Genomic DNA, 24,249 nt, shown 5'->3' with positions numbered 1-24,249 from the left:
TGAGGCTAACATTTCTATTTAAAAACTAGAGAGATTAATTAGGTATGTCACTAACTTTTCTTACATTTGGTGCCAAGGAAAACATTAAAGATTTCGTTCCAGGAGAGCTCTTCTTCATATGCTCTCCCCCTTTTTTTTTCTCCTCAGCTTTAATTTTGGAGACGGTAGAAGGTTTTATAAACATGAAAATCCTGCAAGCATCCTTAAAGGCAGGTAGCAGCTTCTACTGAGGTAGTTCATTGCACTGATGAATTACTGCCATGCACAGCAGCATCGATTTCTTCAGAAAACCTCATTCTACATTTTGTTAGTGCCTCATCCCATGTGCATCACTTTTTCTCCTTTATTGCCAGATGTGCTTGTTGACAGTACTCGGCTGCTAGCTCCAGTGTGTGTGTGCAGTATGGGCCAGTGCAAGTTCTTTTCATCATGTCCTGTCATGAAAGCTACAACAAATACATTGCCTTCAGTGAACAGGTGACCAGTTCCCACAAACTGCATTTCATTTTGAAATTTGAATTTCTGCCAAAACTGTAAGGTCTGAAATGTCAGCACTTCCCATGGAATAGAAATTCAAAATGTCGATCAGCTTTTATCCCAAGTGAAATATGTGTGTATAGTTGCCTGGGCACAAGGACATGACACTGTTCTGTCTGCTTCATGCTAGAATAACTTTCAAAGCTTAGGAAGTCAAGGAGGCAAGTGCTCAGCTCCCATTCCAGCTCTGTAGTTTCTGTTTAAATAGTCATGTTACACAGGAATAATGCTTCTGACTTTCCATATTAGAAAGGCTGCAGCATTATTTTGTAAGAAGCCTGTGGAAGAAACTCAGTCCTAGGGTTGCAAGAAAGGATGTGACTTTTTCCTATGCTGAAGTATCTTTCATTTTGCCAGTGGGATTCACAGCTATTTGTTAACCAGTGGAGGCATTTTGAAATTCAGATACGCTGGGCTTCATGTTCCAAAATGCTCCATGCTTGCTGTCAGCTTCTTGTTCTCTCCCCACCATGCTTCTGCTCCTGTCTTGTCTATCTGTCTCAGGCCTATCCTGTCCATACTATCTTCAGATGTAACACTGTCCCTCAATTCTGTTTCTCTGATGGTGGCTTTTCTTTTTAAGCCAGTCAGGTTACCTTCCCCTGGTTGCTCTCTGGTCACCTGAACTTAGGAGAGTTTTCAGGAGTGCTTGAGAAAAGAAGAGCTCCAAGTGCTCTCTTTTAGTACCAAGCGCCACAGATTCATCTGCAGTACCTGTTGATGTGTTGCAGCACATAACCAGGGCCCTGGTCCACCAACCATGCAGACCACTGCCCTGCTTATCAATGCCACAGTTTTACCTGGGCAGCATGCCCAGGGTGCTGGGAGGCAGGGGAGCTGAGCATGGGAAAAGGAAGGCGTTTATTTAACACACTTACTCCTGAGATGAAATACGCATTTCAGAATGTCAGCTGGTCAAGGTGAACCCTAAAATCGACTGTGTACATTGTCATATCACAAAGCTCATCTGACAAATCAAATCAGCCTCTAAGGAAGCCAGCATGGACTTGCAATACAGCCACTCCAGTTCGGAACTGAAGGCAGCACCGCACGGACGCGGTAGCAGCAATTCCAGCTTCACGCTTTGTTCCATGGGGCTGGGCTAAGCCGCTTGCTCGGGCTCGGTGCTGTACTCCTGTTCTCACTCGTGATCGCAATGTGATTTTCCAGTACTGTGACGATTCCAAAAATACAGAATCCGCTTTGACAGACCATTTGTAGCTATGGAAATAGTGATGTCTCTGACAATTCACTAAGAATTTTTTTAAACAATTGTTGAGTGGGCATTCAGCTCTTCAAAGAAGTTCCAGCAAGTCACTGCAGTTAACACTAAAGCAACTCTCAGAAAAAAAAATAATTCAGAAAAGCAAATCATTAGAACCTCTGCTAGGGCCAAGCATCCCTGATCTGGCCAACACAAAAGCTGCCATATTGATTAGCTCGAAAGTCCATCTAATCCACCGCTCCATTCCCTGTGGTACTGAGCGTGAGTGAGCAGGAAGAGAGCAGGAACAAGAGCAGCACACGCTGATCCTTCCTCCAGCATCTAGCCACAGGTGGCTTAGGAACTAAGTCAGAAAAATCAAATACCAGAATTCTACTGATTTTGTATTCAACAGTTTAATGTCAATGTGGAGGTTTAAAATGTTTACAACAGTTTAAAGGAAAAAGTGAGAGAGGAGGCATACTATTTTAGCTGTGTTGGTATTCACATTTTTTACTGCCACTGCTCAAGCAGCGGAGGATCTGCACAGCCTGCACAGACTGCCACCTCTCCAGTACGCCAAATCCTCTTCAAATATTTGCTTTTTAATCAACAAATGATTTGAGCTGCTCTGTTTATTCTCTGCCTTTTTAAGAGCTCCTGTTCTGCATTTGAATGATGAAAGCCTACAGCTCTTTCAAATTTAGGGCTGTATTTCTGAGCCACCTCTTCCAGCACTTTTTGCATTTCCTATTACAATCCACAGCACTAATTATACTGCCAATCCATTTGCATTTTCCAGTTTACAATTCACAGTAGTGTAATAAAGAATTAAGCAATATTATCAGGTAACTCCCCTTGAAAAGAAGTGTGCTGGCTCCTTGTTACAATTTAGCATTGCTCTTGTGAAATCAGTAATAGCATTATTCATTCTCAGGAAAAAAAAGGAAAAATATTGGTGATTTTGGTTATCAAAATTAGATAAAAAGTGAATCTGTTAGGTAAAAAAGGAAAATAACCACTCAACAGTTGTGAAAGTTGAATAAATGTAAGTCTAAAACTATCTCAAAAGATGATTTAATACCTCTTCGTCTCTAAAGGCTAGCTGGATGCCTGGCAGATGTTATCTAATGTGTTATTGATCCAGCAAAGTTGATTCCAAACCAGGTCTGCTTCAGTGCTTTATTAGTCTTATACTTTTTTTTCTAACATAAATCTCCCTGAGTTCAAATTAAAGCCATTATTTCTTGTCCTAGCTTTCATCATACATTGGCCCGTTAATCACCTTTTTCAGTAAATCGCTACACAGTCAGAGACATCTACAAGAAAGACTGGGCAAGGAATGTAAAATAAATGCAGTTCCTCCACAAATCACATTTTCTCAGCTTCCTTTCGGTTTTGCTGCCTTCAGGAAGAATTACTTTTCTGTCTCTCTCCTGCCATCACACTAGGCTGAGAGTTACATTCGATTCCTGATCAACACCAAACAGAACAACGTAACTGCCTTCTGTGCCCTTCATTGTATTCTTCAGTGTATTTAGTTATTTATAACATCATACTTGGGTTCCTATTTACTGTAATTCCGTATTTTTTTCTTCAGCACTACTGCCTAGACAATTAGTCCCCATTTTGTATTTGTGCATTTGATGTTCTGGTTTAACAGATAGTACTTTATACATTTTATGAAATTTCTTCCTGTTGATTTCTCCAACTTACTCAATATTTTTAATTTTGATCCTGTCATTCAATGCGCTTGCAACTTCTTTCAACATGCTGTGATTAAAAAGCTTTTATAAGCACCATTTTTATTCCATGATTCCAGTTATTGTGACTAATACTGATTAGCTCTTGGGGCAAAACACCACCCATCTTCTTGCGTTTATTCCACCTACTTTGATAACCCTTTATTGGGAATGATTGGTTACTTTTTCCCTAGGTGATATATTCTTATGCGGGAGAGCATAAAAAGACACATTTTCTACAAAATAACACATCTATTATTTTTTTCCTCTTCATCCATTAAACCAGCTGTCCTACCAAAGAAGAAAATCAGATTATTTGACATATACTCTTGACAAATCTGTGTTGGCTGTTCATGGGTGATGCTGGGTGTTTATTTGTAAACGCTTCCTGGACTAATATTGTTTTGTCATTTTGTCATTTTTCTAATGGCTCTCTGGATGTTGAGCAGAACCTGATGGACTTGACCTCCTGCTATCCTCCTGTCTGTAAAGGGTAGCGGGGGAAGAAGGCCAGGTAATTTTTTTGCATTAGGACCTACACACACACTCATCGCTCATTCAGGAACCCTCTCTATTTTCCATGGAATTCACCGAGATAATTGTTGCTAATATTTCAAAGAATGTATTTCTTTGAATATTTCTAAACAGAACTGAAAAATAGTCTAGGAACTATTTCATTTGATAGTATACTGCATCCAAAGATATAGATGTAAAGATGTATGATCACTGAAAACACAGAGAATACAAAAATGCACAGGGTCCACGGGTAAGTTATTTCAGTAGTAGTTAGCTTTCTCTACAGGTTGCCAATGCATATACAACACATGCTTCCACTAGCTTTTATTTCTTTAAAAATAAGCATGCAATTTTATCCCTAGCTTAGCCCGTGAAAATACTCCAGAGGTCACAACACAAAAAACTTTATACTGAAGGAGATTTTGTTTCATGTGTTTTCCTATGACTACATCCATCTGTGCTTGCTCATAAAGATGCGGTTTTAAAGACCTTTAGTCTTCATGTTCAGGCTTCTCCTTCTACCATAGCCATTAGGAAATATTAAACATGAAAGCTAGTTGGAGAGCAGGGCAGTACAAAAATGTTTACCCTCGCTTCCCCCTGTGCTTGCATGTTTTTCAGAGTTTTTCCAATGAGTGTACAATTAACACCGGGCAAGAGACCCTTTCGAGGGGTAAGCGTGGATCTGTCCAAACACACGCCACCAAAACTGAAACTAGAACTGAAGGCAGCCTTGGTCCTCTCGCTCACATTCAGTCTGGTTTACAAAGACCAGGTAACACACAGGGTAAATCTACACAAGGCTTTCCCTCAAAATATTAATAATACGGGCCCCCCCCCATTTGAAAATTCTCCATTGTTTTGTACCAGGTGTCTTTCCTGTCTCCCAGGCAACTTCAGAGAGAAAAGATCTGATGTATTTTTATATATATGTGTATTGAGTCAAATAAAACTCAGGATCAATTCTTTACTATAAAGTGGAATTAAAAGAACCTGAAATTGCAATTTGCCATTACTAAAATCCAATGGCAACTTAGATAATTGAGAGATTCATCCAGAAACAGAGTGAAAAGGGGGGGGACACACGACAGGGGTATTAGTGCTGCTCTGGAGGAACCGCTCCTGTACGAGTTCTGTGTGTCCAGCAAAGGGCAGATACACAGCAATACCGCTACAAATAAGTACTTCACCGCTTTCGCGCGGGGCCGTAAACACCGGGTCGCAGAGCCCGGCGCAGGGCTGCCTCGGCGCTGCCGAACGCCGGCAAACGCCACCGAGAGGCGGCATCGCCCGCCGGCGCTGCGCCTGCCGCACCGGGCGGCGGCGGAGCCGCCCCAGCGCCCCGCAGCTGCGGCCGCCTCGCCAGCCCGAGTGCCTGCAGTTGGTTCTTGCCAGCCTGGCCGGACTTCGGGGGCCGGCAGTCGCTCCTTGCCTGCTCGGCTCGGCTCGCCCCGGCACTGCCGGCTGCGGGTACCCGCCGGCCCGGGGAGAGCCGGCCTCCCCTACCCTCCGCCCCGCAGCGGACGTCCGCAGGGCGACCCGGCCGCCCCCCGCCGCCTGCCGGCCGCTGCCGCAGCAGGCCCCGCCCGCGCGGCCTGGCCCGGCCCGGCGAAGGCGGAGCCGCGCAGGAGTCGCAGCCGCCGCCGCCGCCGGAACAGCCGCCGCCCGCGCCGGGGCCATGGAGGAGTTTCACCCCCACAACGACGAGGTAGGGGCCGCCGCCCTCCGACGGGGCGGGGGACTGTGGGCTGTGCCCGGGTGGGGTGCGGGGCTCGCCGCCAGCCAGCCCCCGGGCCCCGCGCTGCCTCCGCCGCGCCGGAGGGAGCCGGCCGAGAGCCCGGCGGGGGACGGGCAGCGCTGCCGGGGCCGCTGCCCCTGCCCTGGCCGCGACGGGCAGGTTGAAGGTTGTAGTTGTGCAGGGGGGCTGTGCGCGGCGGCCTCCCGTCCCCCGGCCTTCGGGCATCTCCGGGGCCCGTGCAACAGCTGGCGGCCTGCCTCGGGGCGGGACGGGGGTTTCCTGGTGCGGGCTGGGGGCTTGGCGCAGCCCTCCGCCTGCCTGGGGCGTCAGTTAGCCTGTTTCAGCTCTGGGAGCTGAAGTTCCTGTAAGAGGACGTGGAAGCGGTGTTCGGGGGTGCTGCCGCCGCTGTGGTGCCGTCAGTCTGCGGCCATTTTTCTTGTGTCGCCCCTGGGAAAAAACAAAAAAGTGCTGGGCCCGGGCTGCACAGCAGGCTGATCCCTGCCAGCCAGAACTGAGGAGCCTTTCCCTCCCCAGGGGGCCTTGCTTCGGGTCTCTAGCCACCAGTTGCCATTAAAAATTCTCGCAGAAACATTGTTGTCCTTGAGGTTTCTGTCCTTGCCCATGTGTTTGAAATGGATGGATGTGAAGAGGCAGATGGCGCAATGGCATGTGCTGTGTTTCCTTTGGAAGCCAAGCTAAATGCTGGCGAGTAGGAATGAGCAGAAAATAGGAGGCATTAAAACTTGCAAGCTTTTTCTGCACTTGAGAAAGTTACTTGGATAAGCTAAAGACTATGGAAACCAGTCTTTTTGATACTGGGGTTACAAAACTTTGCGTTACCCTTTGGCAGCAAGATGTAACCCACGGGTTAGTAAGTCTGTGACTCCAGCAAAAACCAGGATTAAGATCCAGAGGAAAAGATTTGCCATTTAACTTTTTGTGTCTTGGAGAATATTCCCATGACAAACATAGACAGTGGTAGAATTTAATCTTTACAGAAAATGTAAACTGAACCTCTTTCCAAGCTCCCTGAGGCCCGAGCTTTTTGGACCCACTCAAACATGAGTAGCAAAACAGTAGTAAATAACGTGTGTATGGTGCTGGGGAAAAAAGTAAGATTTTAGAATTACACTGACAGACTACACAATGCAAACAGCCAGACGGGGGCCTGATCATTACGTGTTACTTAGAAAAGTAAACACGCGATGCAGTTTTACTCTGTCAGAAATAATAATAATTAATTTTTATTACAGATGATCTTCAATGCTGATGAGGCTCACAACATAGTTAAGGAGGTAGGTTTTAGCTAACAGCTGTATTTCAAAGAAATTCTTTACCTTACCTTGTAATATAGTGAAAGCAGTTACTTTCATTGACTATCCCAGATAAATTCAAACTTACATGGAACTATTATTTATATCAAATAAAGATGGAGTTTCATTTGGAGCTGCTTTAAGATTGATCTAATTGCTGTCTTCAACTACCTAAAGAGGAGAAGGTAGATGAGAGAAGAGAGAGCCAGAATTCGCATTACAGTGGAAAGGTATGGGGCAGCAGTCACAAGTTGCAAGGGAAATTCACTCCAATTTTTTTTCTTTTTTCCCCCTTTATCTAGCTAGAGAGTAGTTAATCACTAGAAGGGTCACAGGGATAGCTTGCGGAATCTCCATCCTTAGAGATTTTAAAACTTGACTGGACAAGGCCTTGAGCAACGTGATCAAACTTGGAAGTTAGCCTGGGCTTGAGCAGGAGCTTGCGCTACATGAGGTTGTTATTCTAGCAGTGCTTTTGAAAAACAATTTTTACACAAAAAGAGCAGGCTGAAAGTGAGTAGCCTGGTGGTCTACATTAAATACCTAGTAACTGGAAAGTGATTAATGAAGAGCCTGTGGCATACAGATGCTGTCAAGTTTTGCAGGGAAATACCATTTTGAGAAAGGAATTCCTAGAGGGGCTCTGCAGATCCTTTCCTACCTGCCCAGTCAGGAAGTCAAAGAGCTGCACTTTTAGAACTGCTCCAGTACACATCAGCAAGCTCTTGTATGTCAGATAAATGACAATTCAACCCTTTATATAACTGTCCCTGCCTTGAAAGGCCAAATACGGTATGACACAATCTCCAGACGCTGGGAGTAAAGCCAAGTGTTTCTGCCTCTGATTGAAAGCTTAACCAGAGCCGAGGAGCTCTAGCACTGGGTACATTTCTGGAAGGACCAAAATCCACGAGGGATCTTGTTGTGCCTCTTCTGTCTTCTATTCTGTTTTGTGAATGTTTCTGTTGAGTCCTTTGTCCAAGTTTATACACTGTGATCAGAACTAATCGGGCTTTTTAAGATCTGGGGCACAAGTCTCTTACACAGCCTGTTAGTGGGTGGTTAGTGTGCGAGATTCATCTTACTGAATCAGCGGAGAACATAGTCTTATTTTACTTACTTTTTCCAGCTGTGCATTTCTTCACCGAATTTCTCAATTTTAAGAAGTGTCCATCAGCACATAATTCTGAATTTCTTAGGAGCAGAGAATGCAGTTTAAGAGTTACAGTTAGAGAGAAAGCTTTCTGTTCAATCATTTTAAGTTTAAGCAGGGGTTGGCCAATCTGTAGCTGTGGGAAAACATGCAATTTTCAAGCAGTTCAGGTATTTCTTGTGCTGCAAGATACGATCCTTGAGTATCTCTCACTCTCTTATCTTCCTCATCTTTTAAGATGGGGTATGCATTTCACTGTTGTGGCTCTGGCTCTCTAAAGATTTTGCTATATTGCTCACAGGCTCTGAAAAGCTGGCCAGCCCAAGCTGACATCATTGATTCAAGTAGTACCATTTCCAATTCAATAGCTTCTGAAAGCCAAGCTGGAGTAGTGGTCATTAGGAACAGTGGGATGTGTTAGTATCTTCACTGGTAAATAGATCCATTCACTTAACTTGGTACTTAAAGCACATGGCTAAGGTCTTTCCTACATGAAATGTTTGGCCAGAGCCTCATTTTTCTGCATGTAATAATGTGGTAAATATATACTAAAAACAAGTTTTTGAGAAGGCTCATTTTACTTCCCATTCAACAACTGATACCTGATGGCTCACGTGATTTAAAGTAATCCCTTTGCCAGGAAAAAAATCCTCAGATTATATGAGATGTTTTAAACCTCTACATTTTAACGTATGTTTACTGTAACTATTTTTTTTTCTCTATTTTAGTGCATAGAAGGTGTTCTAGGCAAGGCAGATTATAATCACAACAAAGTCAACCAGTGGACTGCTGCTATAGTAGAACAGTCACTGACACATCTGGTAAAACTTGGAAAAACATATAAGTACATTGGTAAGTACAAGCAGTCATACTTTTACCACGTACAGTCACAATAAATAATTGCTGAAAGGTTCGTTTGAATGCAGTGCTATATTCAGTAGGGAGTTTTAAACTGTAAACAAAGCAGAGCAGATACTTGAACTCTTCTGTTATATAGATTTTTACTAATACCTGCGGTAAAACCATGGCAGTTTCACTTGGGCAAAGCTTGCTAGCAACACTTAGCACAGAAGATGACATGTTACCCAGTCCTTCCTGACTGTTAAGCAACCCAAAACTATTATATTAACTTTTTGATATCAGTTTAGGAAATAGACTCTGTTTACCTTAAATAAAATTTTCACTAGGATTAAGCTTCCCATAAATACAGACATTTGAAAGACTTTAGTTGTAGGCTAAGCCATGTCCCATTATATTTATATGCGTATCTGTGGAAGGGAAATAGAAGTAAGTAGAAGTTTAACCCACTTCGATCCTTCTGTGGAGTGTTGATGTAATAGCAAGTGTTTTGAAAATCTTGGATTCAGATTGTCACTGGTTTTATGACCCTTACAGGTCAGTCTAGAAATGCTTCATGTTACTAGAGGGTGGTTTCAGAGAGCAGTCAACCACTACTTTAGGGAAACAGCTCTCATCAAGTACAACTTCTGCTGTACCTATGAGGACAGCACCTGCAATCCTGTTCTGAGGTGCACATGACGCAAGCCATATCTAAGTAGTTTAAAAGATAAAAACTGTAATCCTATTAGCAAGCATTTTGTTAAAGCCATTGTCTTTAAGCGAGTAAAAATAATCATGAAATGAATACCAAGTTCTTGAGAAAAATACTGGGGGCGAGGGGGTGGTCAAAAAAGGGTTTTGACTTAGCTGAATACCACCTCCCAGCCATTTGAAAACGTAATGCAAGCTTGAGTTCAGAAGTACTGAATGATTCACCTCTTCTGCTTTAATAATTAATTCCTTGATTTTATAACTGTATCTTGCAGTAACCTGTGCGGTGATGCAGAGGAGTGGAGCTGGTCTTCACACAGCAAGCTCATGCTTCTGGGATACCACAACTGATGGTACATTTTGTCACTTAAATTAAAAATTTGTAGTAAAAGAAATGTTACTTACTGCTCAGTTGTAATAGTTAGGTTGAACGTTTTCAAGAGTGATTGTAGAAGCAATAGCTTCCAGGATTAGATGCTTGTTTACAATCCGAGCAGAAATTTTTTCTTAGCAGTCAATGCCTGCATTAAGAGCGATTGCTTTGTAAATTACGAGAAGCAGGAGTAGAAATGCCTTCATTCTGAAACAAGAGTCAAAACATTTAATCCTCATCAGTAACCATAGATCAGTTGAAGAGGCAGTAAGACGTTGCTTGCAGTAAATGCAAGTGGCTAGTCCTAAACATATCTGCCTGTCTGCTGTAAGGGGACAGCACTACTTTGGAGGAGAACAGAACTTGGTAAAAAATAGAAATAGTTTGACTAACAGTATGTGTTTCAGTTGGTTAACTATCAGCCAGGTTTTATTGCTTCTAAACTAGTTTTTTTTGCTTCTAAACTAGTTCTAAATGCATTTTTTCCCAGGTTCAGAGTATAATGGGGAAGCAATTTTAAAATAATCTTATGTCTGACGCAAATTCAGAAAAGTCTTTTTAGAAGAGGGCACCAAAATTTAACTTTAAAGTAGAGATGGCATTAGAAAGTCAACCAAAGTTAAAAAAAAAAAAAAAATCATAAAGTGAAGTTAAGTAAACAAGTACAGTTTAATCTTCATGTTTCCTTGGCTTGTAAGGCATTGATACATTGATAAAATAGAAGAGGAAAAATTACAGAAAGTAAATACACTAGAACGTATTTGATCCAGTCTTTTTTCTGATTTCTTGTCTGATTATCTTGCCAATTTCAGTATGAGATTTCCAAGGATTTTTGCAAGTCCAGCTTTTAAAGAGAAATGCTGAAATTGTGCTTTCCTGGAAATTGTCTTAAGTGTACAAGGCTCATGTTAGGTAGTAAACAATGTACAAGTTAATGAAAATGTTTTGAGGAGTGTAGTCTATTTATAGCTGAGATGACATAGTAGTACTTACCTTAAATCACAGCTGAATTATTCATACTAATTTGACATAATTTACGCTGCAATAAAGTGAATGTAGTAAAGACACTGGAATTCTATTTTTATTTTGCAATAATCTCTTCTAGGAACCTGCACAGTGAGATGGGAAAACCGAACAATGAACTGCATTGTCAATGTGTTTGCTGTTGCTATTATCCTGTAGCTGACTGGAAGATAAATATAAGCAACACCAAAGCCTTTAAAAAAAAAAAAAATCATCCAAACACATGGCTAAATATTTCAAACCATTGTTTGTTTTTCGTATGAGGAGTATACAGAAGTTCTCTACAGAGAGCATAGAGTCTAAGCCAGTTCTCATAATTATCTGAAAGCTAGCAAAAGAATTAAAATATATATGTGTATCTATCTAAAGAGAAAGTTTTAGTAATTTAAATATTCGGAAGTATGTTAGTGAGAAGATGCCACAAAGATCAATACAATTTATATCAAAGATACTTTATTCAAAAGGAACAAAACATCACATCAAAGGAAAGGTCAAAGGGCAAGCAAGACTTCTCAGGCTTATGGTGCATTTGGGAACAAATTATGATCACAATTCAGAGTGGATATACCAGTAAACAATACTGGTGCTTCATGTTGGATTAAACAAAGCTAACTGTCGCATTGAATGCTGGTGCTTGTGAAATTGCATGAGCATCCCATTTCGGTCAAGCATGAACATTTACATTGAAATTAAATCCAGTTAAGCTTTTCCCCTGGAGGCAGAGGATGACTTCACTGGGACAAAGGTGAAATATACCTAGTCCTAGCAGAATTCTAATTTATCTTCAGAGTGAAGAACATAATACTTGTTATCAATTCAGGGAAACATGCTGGGGATCAGACATCAGCCCTTAATTCATAGTTTACAAATCTGAAAACATTCTGTAGGTACTTAAATTTTATTTTATTCCATGACTGCGGAATTTGTGACAAGCACTTTATTGATTCCTCATGCAGGAGCTAGGGCAGTAAGACTGGACCTACATTACTCCCAAGTAGGATTGACGTGTTCGGAGAGAGGGCACACACATTTCTAGAGGCTCTTGTTAGCTCTGAAAACATTTATCTTAAAGCAACATGTCTGTTCTTTATAGAAGTGTTTCCTACGTTCTCTAAGTCTAGAACTGGATCTTAGTCCTATGAAATAACACAGTTAAGTTTTAAGTACTAAGAATTCCCCTCCTGTAATGATTTATGCAAGTTCATAACTTTGCTCATCTGATGAGTCTTAACTTGAAATATTCCTTGTGGAAGAAAAGCATTTGCACACATGCAAGTATTTGCTGGATTGGGGCCTACATTTTTGTTGATTAATGCACAAATTATATGGTAAAGAGATGTGTCAATACCAAAAATGCCTAAATGATTGCTGCCACTAAGTGGCAGCTACATTAAGTTTTCTCAGATGCTGCTTAAGGATAGAATTTTTTTTGTTGTTACTGCATGTCTTTGGAAGAGACTGGTAACTACCTAACAGCTACCATAAGGCTGTATGGATTTTAACAAATGAATATTAAAGCACTATTATGCAGTTTTGTTTGGGGTTGTTTTTTTTTTTCAGATCACTGACTATTGGGGCATGTAGCAAGTGTCCTGTACAAAGAACAAGCTAAAAACCATTTCATTGCTTAAATTGTGTATACATATAGCTAGTATGAGACTACAGAAGGAACGTGTGTACGTGTAATTCACAATACCGTTCAAAATCTCTTGCTTTGCAGACAAATAAGAGTTCCGCTTTTACCTAAGTGCAAGTAAAATTAATACTGTAATATTGCATTTGCCTAACAGGCAAGTGTAGCGTGAAGATGTATGTGTATGTTATACTGGCCTTCAAATGTATAATAATTTAACATTACTTGGGTTAGGACAGCAATATCTGAACTAGGTACCAGCATCCAAGAGCCGAGTTGTGGAACTGACAAAAATGCAGTAGTTTCACTGATGTTTGGGATTGCGCAAAGTGAAAAAATAAGTGAGATAGCAACTGGAAAAAGGTTTGGTATGATTGATAGAGCATTAGAAGTGGGTGATTAAAAATAGCAGTGGCTGTTATCCCCTTTTAAAGGGTATTCAGGTGCTATGGTCAGAAGAAATACTCCAAATAGCCATTTGTAATCTCATTTGGTATTTTTGCTTTACTTGAAAAGAAGATGCACTGAGTAAGACTGTCAGTTTAATGAGGCTTGGTGAAGGTTCTGCTGCAGAAGAAACCCAGAAAATACTGCTTAATTACAAGACTGCTTCATTTTTCTTTCTACCAAAAAAAAATAAAGTTTTGCCTTAGTTGTATTTTTGCCTCGTGTTCTTGATCAATGTAAATAGGAACTGAGAACAATATTTCTCTTCCTTTCCTTACTTGTATACAATAGTGAGAACTTGGGAAAGTTGTGCATGTGTCTTAGAGACAAGACCTCATCAAAGACTAGTTCCCAGGCTTGGCCTAATTTCTCATACCTCTTGTCTACTCGGACCTCTTCCTCTAACTGCTTGTCTTGATGATGCAAATTAAAAGTTTTTGTTGCTCCAGAAAGATTATTATGAAACACTGGGAAAAATATTTTCATTCCGCATTATATCCCAGCGAATTTAACCACTTTCCCATCTTTCCATTCCCCATCCTCCGTGGGTACAAACTGCTACTTGTGTTCAATATAACTCTCAAAATGAATGCTGAGCACCACCTCTTGCTTTTCCAAGTAGTTTCTTTTCAAGGATAAAACTATGGATTGCAGAATATGAGAATGCACAAAATTTCAATAGTGTTTTCTATCAATATAATGTTGTATTAGTTGTTACAATCAGTGGCTGAGTTATTGTTAATGGGGGTCTTATTAATGGGACAGAAGAGTTTGCATTAAGGCATAGCCTATGTATATGGAGCTGTATGTTCCTACATACGATTTCATGACAAAAGACACCTGTTATTCTCCCATACAGAGAGGTGTATAAGAATTTTGTTACCTAAATGGAAAAGTGTGAAAGGGAAAGTAAGGGAGCAGACTAATTACTTTCTTTCTCATTGCCTGCTAGATGTCCATTAGTAACTGTCACCTTTCTGATGTTTGTCTTTCCATTGTACTCAATGAAGGAAATCTGGGTATGTTCGATTTAGATTCATGCAATCTAAAGCGCTTCACAGAAGCCACTGAAATCCCAGCTTGTAGCTAGCCTATTTAGAGTTAGGCATGAATGTCGGAGCACTGATATTTTAAGTACACCATAAAAGAGAGAAGATTAATTACTGGTAGCCGATAATAGGGTTTTGTTCTAATACAGGCAGCAGATCCTGTAATGAACAATTCTTACCTGATTATTGGGATGCACCTTGCTGCCTCCTGTACAATCTGACCAGGTTGTTTTATTCCCATTTAATTTGGAGAGGGATTTTTTTAGCACAGTCACAAGTGTCACACAAGCACGAAGCCAGGCCAAATCCCCCCATCAGAATATCCTGAGCCAGGAAGTTCTGTCTGCAGGACATTCCCAGCTCGAAGGCAGCAGCGGTTTCTCGGGGGAGTATCTCAGCTCAGATGTGGTGTTCTGTAAATGCGGCAATAAATCCAGTTGCAAAGTGCCTCCAAAGCTATGCAGTCGCGTTTACATTGTGCTGCACATGAGCTGCTCTAGCCCGTTGGGTCTATGCCAGGTAAGGGGTCTGTGGCCATTGGCTTGTAGGTGGAACAGCTTCTCTCTTCCCCCCGCAATGGAAAGAAGGCTGCAGCCAAACACCGTGTGCCTACCGAGGGAGGTTTTTCTACTCTGATGAGTCTAAATCACTATCAAGTAACTGGAGGTTTGAGTAACTGGATATGATATGTTCCAGCAAGCATCTGTTTTTAAACACAGGAAACATACTGTGACAGCAGGATTATTTGTTATGTAGAAGTTTTCTAAAAAGGAACAGAGTACTGCTAGAGTGACAGCTACAAACACCCCTGTAACTCCCACCGTCTGACCTAAAATGGCTTGAAGAGGAGAATCAGGGTTGCAAAAACACACCTCAGTGGTCATTACGGTTTGTGTCAGGCGCTTACGGTTACTCTCTCATGCAAAGAAGCTACTGCTGCCGCATAGCACAAGTGCATGAAGAAGAGACAGAAAGGCAAATTTTGTAGTGGCACTACCATTTTAAATAGATAGTTTTACTGTATCTGTAAGTTAATTACAGAGTTTGTAATCTCTGCTTACATAGCTTCACAGTGTAGAGACCACACAGAGTTCATAATCAAAGCCATTAAAATCCCCCATCCGCAGGAGAAGGTGGCGAGATGGACTAGCTAGCTCGGCTGCAAGAAACTCAAACTTCTTTCTAGTCAGCAGGTTCTCCTCCTCCTAGGCCTGTATTGGACATAATTAGAATAATTTCTGAACAGCACCTCCTAAATCAGAAGCATCATCATACCTGCAACCCCCCCAACATATCTGTAAACACCTTAGGAAGAAATTAAACATTCTCTGCTATCTGATTTTGTAGAGTTTACTGAAGTTTTTGAGGCAGCCTTTATTTAGTGCTTGTTCATGACCACCTGTGTAAAATTAGAGGTTAGGGGAGAGGGGGATGAATGAAATGAAGTCCTTGTTTGACAAAAACGAGGGTGATCTTTCTATATACATCCTGTCACACACATATATTGTACATATATTTATAGGTGTGTTCATACCTTCTATTTATCCACTTCCCTCACCATTTTGAGTCATACATAGATAATTTTGTTCATTTAGAATTTAATCTCTTGTTGCTTATTTCCACTTCAGCAATGACTAGGTATCAAAACAAGGACTTAAACAGCGTTTGTACACGCAAATAGCCTGGCCAGAGATAATAAAATTTAGTATTTAGAAATTAGCTGGCAGAAGTGAGAGGGCTAGGTAACGGCAAGGGTATGACTGCCTTTACTGGTACTCACAGCACTCCGCTTAAGGCAGTCACCACTTTATCCAATTTCAGGCAGTGACTTGTTTTCTGTGTGCACTTCTACAATGGCTGTTGAAACTGGTCTGACCAAATCATGCAAGAATCTATCGCAGGGTTTCGAGTGATGGCATTTGTTAGTTTGAAATGTCTTAAAAAATACGTGAGGACCCCACAGATCAGTGCTGTAATAGCTATATAGTGTTCATGCCTGAGTCGAATGTTTTAGGAAATTAATCTTGGACAAACCGTGACCACAGTTGTAGCTATATGGTCTGCTAATTTGGTGAACAAATGATAGTTGCCTGTTTCATGGCACTCATTATAGGTCCCCTGAATGATAGTTGAAATGATTGTTTGTAGGGAACAACTTTGCAAAGGCTGGCTTTGGAAGGGAAGAAATTGACTAGTGTTAATTTAAAGCTGCAGCTTAGGGATCAGGGCCGAAATCTTCCAAGCTCAGCCCTGCGTAGCATTGCGCTGACATCTTAAGTAAACTTACGCACTTGCCTCTTTTTTTTTTTTTTTTCCCCTCAGAATTTTGGCTTTATTTGGGTAGGAGCTGGTAAATGCATGCTTTCCAGTTTGCGGTTCATGAATTGCTCCCCGTGAAGCAAACACAAACCTCTCTGAACCTGCAGTTCTGCTGCCACTGGGGGGGGACAGAGCAAGTGCTTGTGCTGCCTTTCACTTCGCTAACGCGGGCGATACGGTCTCGGCAAGTCGGGCTTTAGCTGAGGCTGGACGTGCCCGCCCTGGACCTTGGGTGCTTACTCTAAGCTGCCGCCCCATACCGACTTCCCGCTTACGGCAGCGTCGTGGCAGTAAATGCTGAGCTGTCTGCGTTAGAGCTTGAGCACACGCCTGCACCTCCGGATTTCAAGGCAGGCACCGCCACCCCAGCCGCTGGCATTCGGGGTTTTGCGAGTGCTTGGGTGCGATGGTCCTGCAAGGGAGCCAGGGAGGCGCGGCCCCCTCACGCCTCCGGGCACCGCGGGGCCGGGGCCGGGGCCGGGTCGAGGGCCGAAGCCGGCGGAAGGTGGCGCCGCGGACGGACGCGGCAGAGCTCTCCGCAGCGCCCCCTGCGCCGCTCGGGCTCCCGTGAGGGGACGGGCTGTTCCCGCCGCCGGCCCGTGGAAAGGCGCAGCCGCCGGCCCGAGGAGAGCCGTCCCCGGGCGTCTCCCCGTGTGCGGGGCCTGTGACGCTGCGGCGGGCGGCGGCGCGGCAGCACGCCCGCAGCTGGCGGCAAGGCCACCAGCGGCAGTCGCGCCGCGTGGCCGGTGGTCGGCCTGGCCCGGCGGTGCCTCAGACGGCAGCGCTGGCAGGACCCGGGGCCGAGCGCCCGCAGCTCCCCTGGCTGCCCCGCCGCGGAGGAAGGAGCGCGCAGCCTGGCCGGGCTGGGCTGCAGGTGGGAACGGGCCCGTTGCAGACACCGCTCCCGGGACGAGCGCTGCCCCGCTCGCCTGCCTTTCCCAGCGCCCGTTGCAAAAGCCCGCTGCTTCCCTGCCTGGGGGCTCGTTGGCAGCCGCTGCCCAGGGGGTGGCCCGGTGGGTGACCCCGCGGCCCGGGCTCGGAGCCACGCCGGGCAGCGAGGAATCCTGAAAAGGAGAGGTGGCGGGAGTGCAGTCAAGCCCAGTCACTGGCACGGGAAGCAACCAAGGGGGACGTGCCCCGGCTGCAGTCTTAACAGTAGTAGTAATAACACGTAACAGTAGCTTTCTTACAAAACAGCATGGGGCAGTTATGGTTATGCCATTCTTCTTGGAATGTATGTTTTCCGTGAAATTGTCGTAGCCTCCAGGAAACATGAGATTGCAAACTGTCTGTCATTGCCAGCCGACAGAGAGCCCACAGGCGCTCTTCTTACTTCCCTACTGGGAATTTGGGAGTTACGGCAGCGGCAGCAGCTGTGAGCTGTGTATGCAACAATCACCCGCCCACCTTCTGACTTCGGCTGTTTTTGTACTAGCTGTTGGGCCTTGTAAAAGTAAGCTTTTTGTACACATACTTAACTGTATATATGGCATACTTCTAATTTCAGTGTTGCTACTATTAAAAATACTTTATCTTGAGAAGAGACACGGGACTGCCATTCATACATTAGACCGCAACAGTAGTGGTATCTATTGATACTGAACAGATGTTGGGGAATTAAAAATAGAATTGGTATTATATATTGCCAGCCTCCTTCATTCACCCACTGGAGCTGGTCGAGGGGCTGTACAATCTCATAAAGATTTGCATGTTTTCTCTTTTGTAAGCCAAGCTTGAAATAGAGAAAAGCAAAGAAGAGAGGCAGTGTGAAGGGTCAGGGAAAACACCAACAGCTGAAACAGAAACTTAAAAAAGAATACAGATCTTCACATTTACTTATTTTTTCCACATAGGTTGGTGATTTAAATGATAGGAAAACTCCAAATCATAGCACCAACCTTGAAATGCAGCTCAGTTTACGAAACCTGGTTTCTGTCTCTCCCTTTTTCAGTACCTGTTCCCTCCCTCAGCTCCTATCTCGTTTCTTTAGGAAAACAGATTAAACAACTAAACCTAGCTTGGAAACCTAGTTTAAGAATTGCTCAAACAGTAGCAGTGGAAATATGTGATCCTGGTTCTCCATAATAATAACAGTAGTAGTAGTAGTGGTGGTGGTGGTGGTGTTATTTTAATGATGTTATCACTGGATGACCTTGAAGCACTAAGTTGGGAACAATGCCCCACTATGCTGGAAGTTATTCAAACATAAATCAAAAACCCAGCTACCATCTGAAAGCTGTTCAATTTGACTGCAAAGAGAAGACTGCAATGGATGGGTGCAGGCGGTCCTAGGAACGCAAAGAAGCAATATTAGCCACCCCAAAACCAGTGGTCCTAGAGAGGAATTTGAGTCCAACAGTTGTCTCAAGATCAGGATAGAGATGAAGATCTCTGACGAAGATCATGGCTGAGCATGTTGATGCTGACTGTAGGTCCAGGACAACAACAGCAGAGGGTTAGGGATCTGCTTACTTAGAAACTTTAGTCACAGCATTTTGAGTGTTGCACTGAGTTAGAAGTCAGACAGGAGAAGGTTTAAGATGAAAATGGGAGGAGCATTGGCAATTGTATAAAATACTTTACCAGCCCTTCTTCTCTTCCATCTCTTACTGACAGTTATATTAGCAAGAAATTGTTTTGATTTTTTTTTTTTTTTTAAAGATGAGAGTATTCTTGAGTTGAGTGGAGAACAAGACAAACAAGATGAGACGTTCCCTTTGCAGCTTGTGTGACATTTACAAGATATGCAAAGGCCAGTCCTAGGCAACCTTTCCAGCTGACGCTTTCCTTGGCAGGAGCAAATACTTACTCCGCACGTAAGGCAGGGGTTTGCTAGCTTGCTCCAGCAATGTTTTCTCTGCTGATACAGTTTCCTTGTGTGGTTACAAAATGCAAAAGCTGTCCCCATTAGCTGGCGATGAACAGTGTTTTCGTGTTTTCGTCCGTTGGTAAGGGGAGAAGGGAAGGCCCAGCATCTTTAAACAAATTAAATGGCTGTCGATATTAGCTAAATAAGGAGGGAACATCTGTTACTTCTAAGGGGGAAGTGGCCATTTTAATGGGTTACAGCTTAGTCTTTGCAAATGACTTGAAAGTAATGTGAGGACTTTCATAATTTTCTTGGGTTTGGGGCTAGTTTCTGTTTCTCACATAAATGTAAGTGTACCTGTTAAACTTTCCTAACAGTAAGTTGTCTGTATCTGTCACCCCCTGACTAAGTCTGAGAAATGCAGATTTTTTTGCAGTGTAACCGTTGGGGGAATCCTAGTTTTCCTATCCAGCCTCACAAGCCAAGACTCATACGGTGGCTCTCATCATCTCCCTCCCTGATTACTACTGTTCCCTTTCTGTTGGCTTCAAGATCCCCTCCCCAAATGTTGCTACAGAGATCTTATCTCTAATCTGTCACTGATACCTGTATCCTGCTAATTTATAGTTAACCCCCCTACCACCCTGGAAGGATTTAGGGCATGCAAGTTCCTAGGAGTAGTAGTCAGTGCATAAAGGGCTTAAACAGGATATTGTCTTTTTGCAGGCTATCCTATCAAGGAACACTGGCAAATGCTCTAAACATACTAATGCATTGGCCCTGTAATGCAAAGCTCAGATCAACACTTGTATGACTACGGTTATCCTGGAGGAGAGCTGTTATTCAGAGCGGTTGCTGCTGGTATGCCCCAGGCAGCGATGTGAGAGCACACAGCATACAAACCTGCAGTCCCCAAACGGTCACTTCATTCATTATGATGGCTTTTATAGTGGTACCAGCTGAACGTCTGACAGATTAATGCAAATAAAGGCATTGGGGCATTAATTAAATTACCAACATGAGCTTTGCTGCCTGCCTCAGAGGGTGTGAAATGGCAGGGAGAGAACTTGCTTCCAGCTGCAGCAATAACTCTGGCAGAGACTATAATCTTTAGAGGTTTCCTGTAAATTGAATGCAAAGTAATGTTGGGTAACTGAGCATCAGTTAGTCCTCTGTAAGCAGTATTTCATTGCAACCCATGTTGCTGTCCTTTACACACCGTTTTTAACATGACTTGTTTTGGCTTGTAGTGTTAGGTCTTTGCTATTGAGTGCTTAATTTATGCATGTGAGATGGACAACGGTGATGGACAATAATCCACATATTGACTTAACCATTTGCAGCCCTATTACAGTGAGAGTATTTCATGAATTGTTATCGGATGAGAGGAACTTTTGTAATTTTGAGGCAGAATGTAGCTGATGATGATCTACAGGGCTCTTTTTCTGTCTGCTCAGGGGGTTGGCTCTAGAAAGTGTTTCTCACAGTTAGTTTGTCAATCTTTGCTTATTATTTCCTTGCTGCTGTCTGAGCAAGTCTCAGGTCTCAGAGGGCTTGTGTGAATTTGCCACCTGAAAATGGGCTTGAGCTAGTATTGGTTGTCACAGATGAAAGGGAAGTGTGAGAAAAAGGCAGAGAGGGTGATAAAACCACAGCAGCAGCTGTCTTCATGAGCTGTTCATGGGAACTTGCCCAGCCTTGGGTCATCCTGCAAGGATATTCACTTATGCCCTGCCTGCATGGGATCACAGGGTAGAAATCTTTTTGGTCTAGAAAGGTGGAGAGTCTGTGATATGAAACTGGGCTCTTGCTGTGCCAAAGTGCCCTGCCATTAACACCGGTATTGACAACTACATTTTGGCCTGTTAACTGCAAAGAGATGATGGCAATTACCCCATCCCAGTTCTTCCCTATGCCATTTCTGCACCCAGGAAAATTCCACCTGGATCTTCTCAGTGCTCTCCATCATTCAAAGAGAAACCTTACAGAGCCGCAGTGCAGACCCTGGACTTTTGCTTGGTCCAGTCTAACTCACAGGAGTGTAAAAAGACAAACCCAGCATAAGAAGCATCTACATTTTACTTCAAAAGTAACTTGACCAAAGATGTCTCTGCAATCCATTTGTCCTGAAGGCCATAAAACACATGGTGAATAGTATTTGCATATTTTCTGGTTTTATCACCAGTTGACCTACAAGTACAAAACAAAATCAATGCAAGTTACTTGCAGGGTACCTTGCTTTGTAAACTGTTGCCAGAATTATAAAGCATCAGTTCCAAGGGAGAGAGATGATCTGACTCGGCCTTGGCTGGCCTTTCCCTCCCTCCCTCCCTCTATGATAATGCTGAGCAGGGAGGATGGATGTTTTGGGGGGAGTGATTTTTTTAGCCATTTCCCTCATTTCTGATCAATACAAATGAAATGTAGGGTCAAATGCAGGTATGTTTTACAGGATAAAAGTACATAATTTGACCCGCACATACTGAAATACTAGAATAGAGCAGCTCATAAATTTTCTTCATTGTAGAATTTAAAATAAAAATCATTAAGCAGGGGGAGAGACTATTACAGGAGGGGACCAAAATAGTCTGTTTGGGCAATGCAGAGGTGGCTATAGCCCTGGTCTATTTGTAGTGACAGGGGAGGTTGCAGCTGAATCATGTTATGCGAGACGCGCACTGCACTGGTTGGAGCTCAGAGCGAAGCCCTCGTGCTTCTCCCTGCATTTACAACGGACACAAACGCTTGCAAAATTGGCAAAAAGATTGTGGGAGCTGGAGATTTTTGGGAAGCTTGCAGAGCTGGGGAGCAGAAAGGAGTGGGTGAGTGAAGGGGCAACAGCAGCAATTGGTAGAAGAAGATGAACAGAGAGAAATTGGTGGTAGCTGAGTGGGCAGAGATACTTGAGTTAACCAGGCAGAAGATTACCAGTGGAAAGGGAGGGAATGGGGTTAGCGGAAAGCATTTGTAAGCTTTCAGCAAGTCTCTCAACACTTTTCCACTCTACTGTAATTAATTTTGCTGCTAGTCTGGACTGGTTTATTTGTAGTGAATGTAAATGAGACCAGTGGGTTGCTAGGGTCTGTATGAAATGCAAAAATGAATGTGTGGTTGATGACAAATAACTACGCTGGCTTGTGTCTGTGGAACTGACACTGTTCTACACAGTCAGACATGAGGATCTTGATCCTGCCAATGCTTGTAACCATTAGCATCCAAATGTATGCTCCTAACTTTCTTTGAGCACATATACCTATGTGTTTGAGGCGTCCGGGCTTACACCTGGCTATGAATTCTACAAAGAACTCATTTAAAAATGAAAAAAACAAGAACAGTCGACATAAGAACACTCCAAAATAGAGCAGGATTCTGAGAAAAAGTGCTGTAATGAAACCCTAACATTAATTCTTGTTTGTTCAAAAGTACCTTGTGTTTCACAGGCAGTTTTTTGTTTGTTTTTCTGTTTCTAATTTGGTTTAACCCACCATTTGAGGACTGAAAGGCAAAAGTCCCCACCCAGCAGAGAAAGTCTTACAAGACTGAAAAGAGGAAGACCTATTTTGCAATCAGGGTGGTTTCTTCCTGGGACATACATGATGGTGAACAGGCAGAATAGCATTTTTATTGTAAGTTAAAACTTAGGAAAACTTGGCTTTCATTTGCCCATGTGCACACTTTGCAAGTATGTACCAGGGAAGGAAGGAGGGCTAGATGAGACCCAGTCAGACATGTCAAGGTCTTACTTGAGTACATTATCTGGATATGTCTAGGTGCCATGCCCCCTCCAGAGCCCCCTTCCAGTTTCCGAAATAGAAATGAGGCCAATGGAAGCCAGAGCTGCCCAGCACTCCAGAGGATCAGGGTCCTTAACTGTAAGACTAACTACAGTGGACTGGAAATCAAGGCTATTGATGAATTAACTAACTGCTTAATTCAGATAACATACTACATATGGGAAGGTAGAGAAGACATTGTATTAGAACGGAAGGAAAACATGCTGAGCTGAGCTGTAAGAGAGGCCAACTTTTCTCTTCAGTCACTTTGAATTGAACTCCTAATTGCTTCCATCAGTTAAAGCAGTTATTTTACTAATCCAACAACAAGTGGCTTTTCTTGCCACCAGCAGAGCATTTTTCATTTGAATAGGGAATTTGTGGAACTGGATGGAAGGACAGATCAGACATCAGTCCACTTTGTAAACTCAGGTACAGGATGAGTTCAATAGTACATGTCACACAGTGCTTCTGTGTCTACTGATGGTGTGAGGAGTGGTGCTAAGAGCTTCTTACCTCTTTTAGAGTCATCTTTGCAGATGAGGCAGAGCTAGGACCAAAGGTCACTGTTAAAGGACAGCCTTAATGGGAGAGCTGCTTGTAGTGTTCAGATCCCACTGGAAGTGGGGACGATCCTGGAGGGTGCCCGGAGACCCCGGTGAGCGTGGGCAGTGGCAGTGGCAGAGCTCTGCCAGAGCAAGAACAATAGCTCATCTACTTTGGCACCCCACAAATCAGGAGCTTAGTAAAGATTGGAGGAAGAGTTTTGTGGCAATTGACCCTCATCAATGAAACGTGGAGCTCCCTCAAGTCCTGCCTTCAACCATTCACTGCTATCCCCCTCATGCTGCTTCCCCCCGCTGTCTGCAGAAACAGCCTTGAGACGTCCCTGCCTTTCAGAAAACTTTGCTGGTGCTATTGCAGCAGGATCATGGTGCCAGATAGTGTTGCTTAAACTGCTGAGTACCATGTGCAGTTTCTCAAACAAAGGTGAGAAGCCACCCTTTGTTTCCAGGGCAAGCACTTTGGAGGCAGCACTTTGACAGCAAAAGAATCGGTTTATTGTGAA

At 43.3% G+C, this 24,249-nt stretch overlaps 1 protein-coding gene across 1 annotated transcript; it reads left to right on the top strand.

The window, feature by feature from the left end:
• The first annotated feature begins 5,652 nt into the window (after window positions 1-5,652).
• DYNLT3 (dynein light chain Tctex-type 3) lies at window positions 5,653-13,441 on the top strand. The gene is made up of 5 exons (XM_059818464.1): window positions 5,653-5,707; window positions 6,991-7,032; window positions 8,932-9,055; window positions 10,030-10,107; window positions 11,233-13,441. The coding sequence occupies exons 1-5, from the start codon at window positions 5,678-5,680 to the stop codon at window positions 11,307-11,309; spliced, it is 351 nt and encodes a 116-aa protein (XP_059674447.1). The 5' UTR covers window positions 5,653-5,677; the 3' UTR covers window positions 11,310-13,441.
• The last annotated feature ends 10,808 nt before the right edge of the window (window positions 13,442-24,249 follow it).

Source organism: Gavia stellata, chromosome 1 (assembly GCF_030936135.1).
Source record: "Gavia stellata isolate bGavSte3 chromosome 1, bGavSte3.hap2, whole genome shotgun sequence".
NCBI classification, from domain to species: domain Eukaryota; kingdom Metazoa; phylum Chordata; class Aves; order Gaviiformes; family Gaviidae; genus Gavia; species Gavia stellata.
Note: the sequence above shows the minus strand (reverse complement) of the source record. Positions and strands in the feature narration are given on the sequence as shown.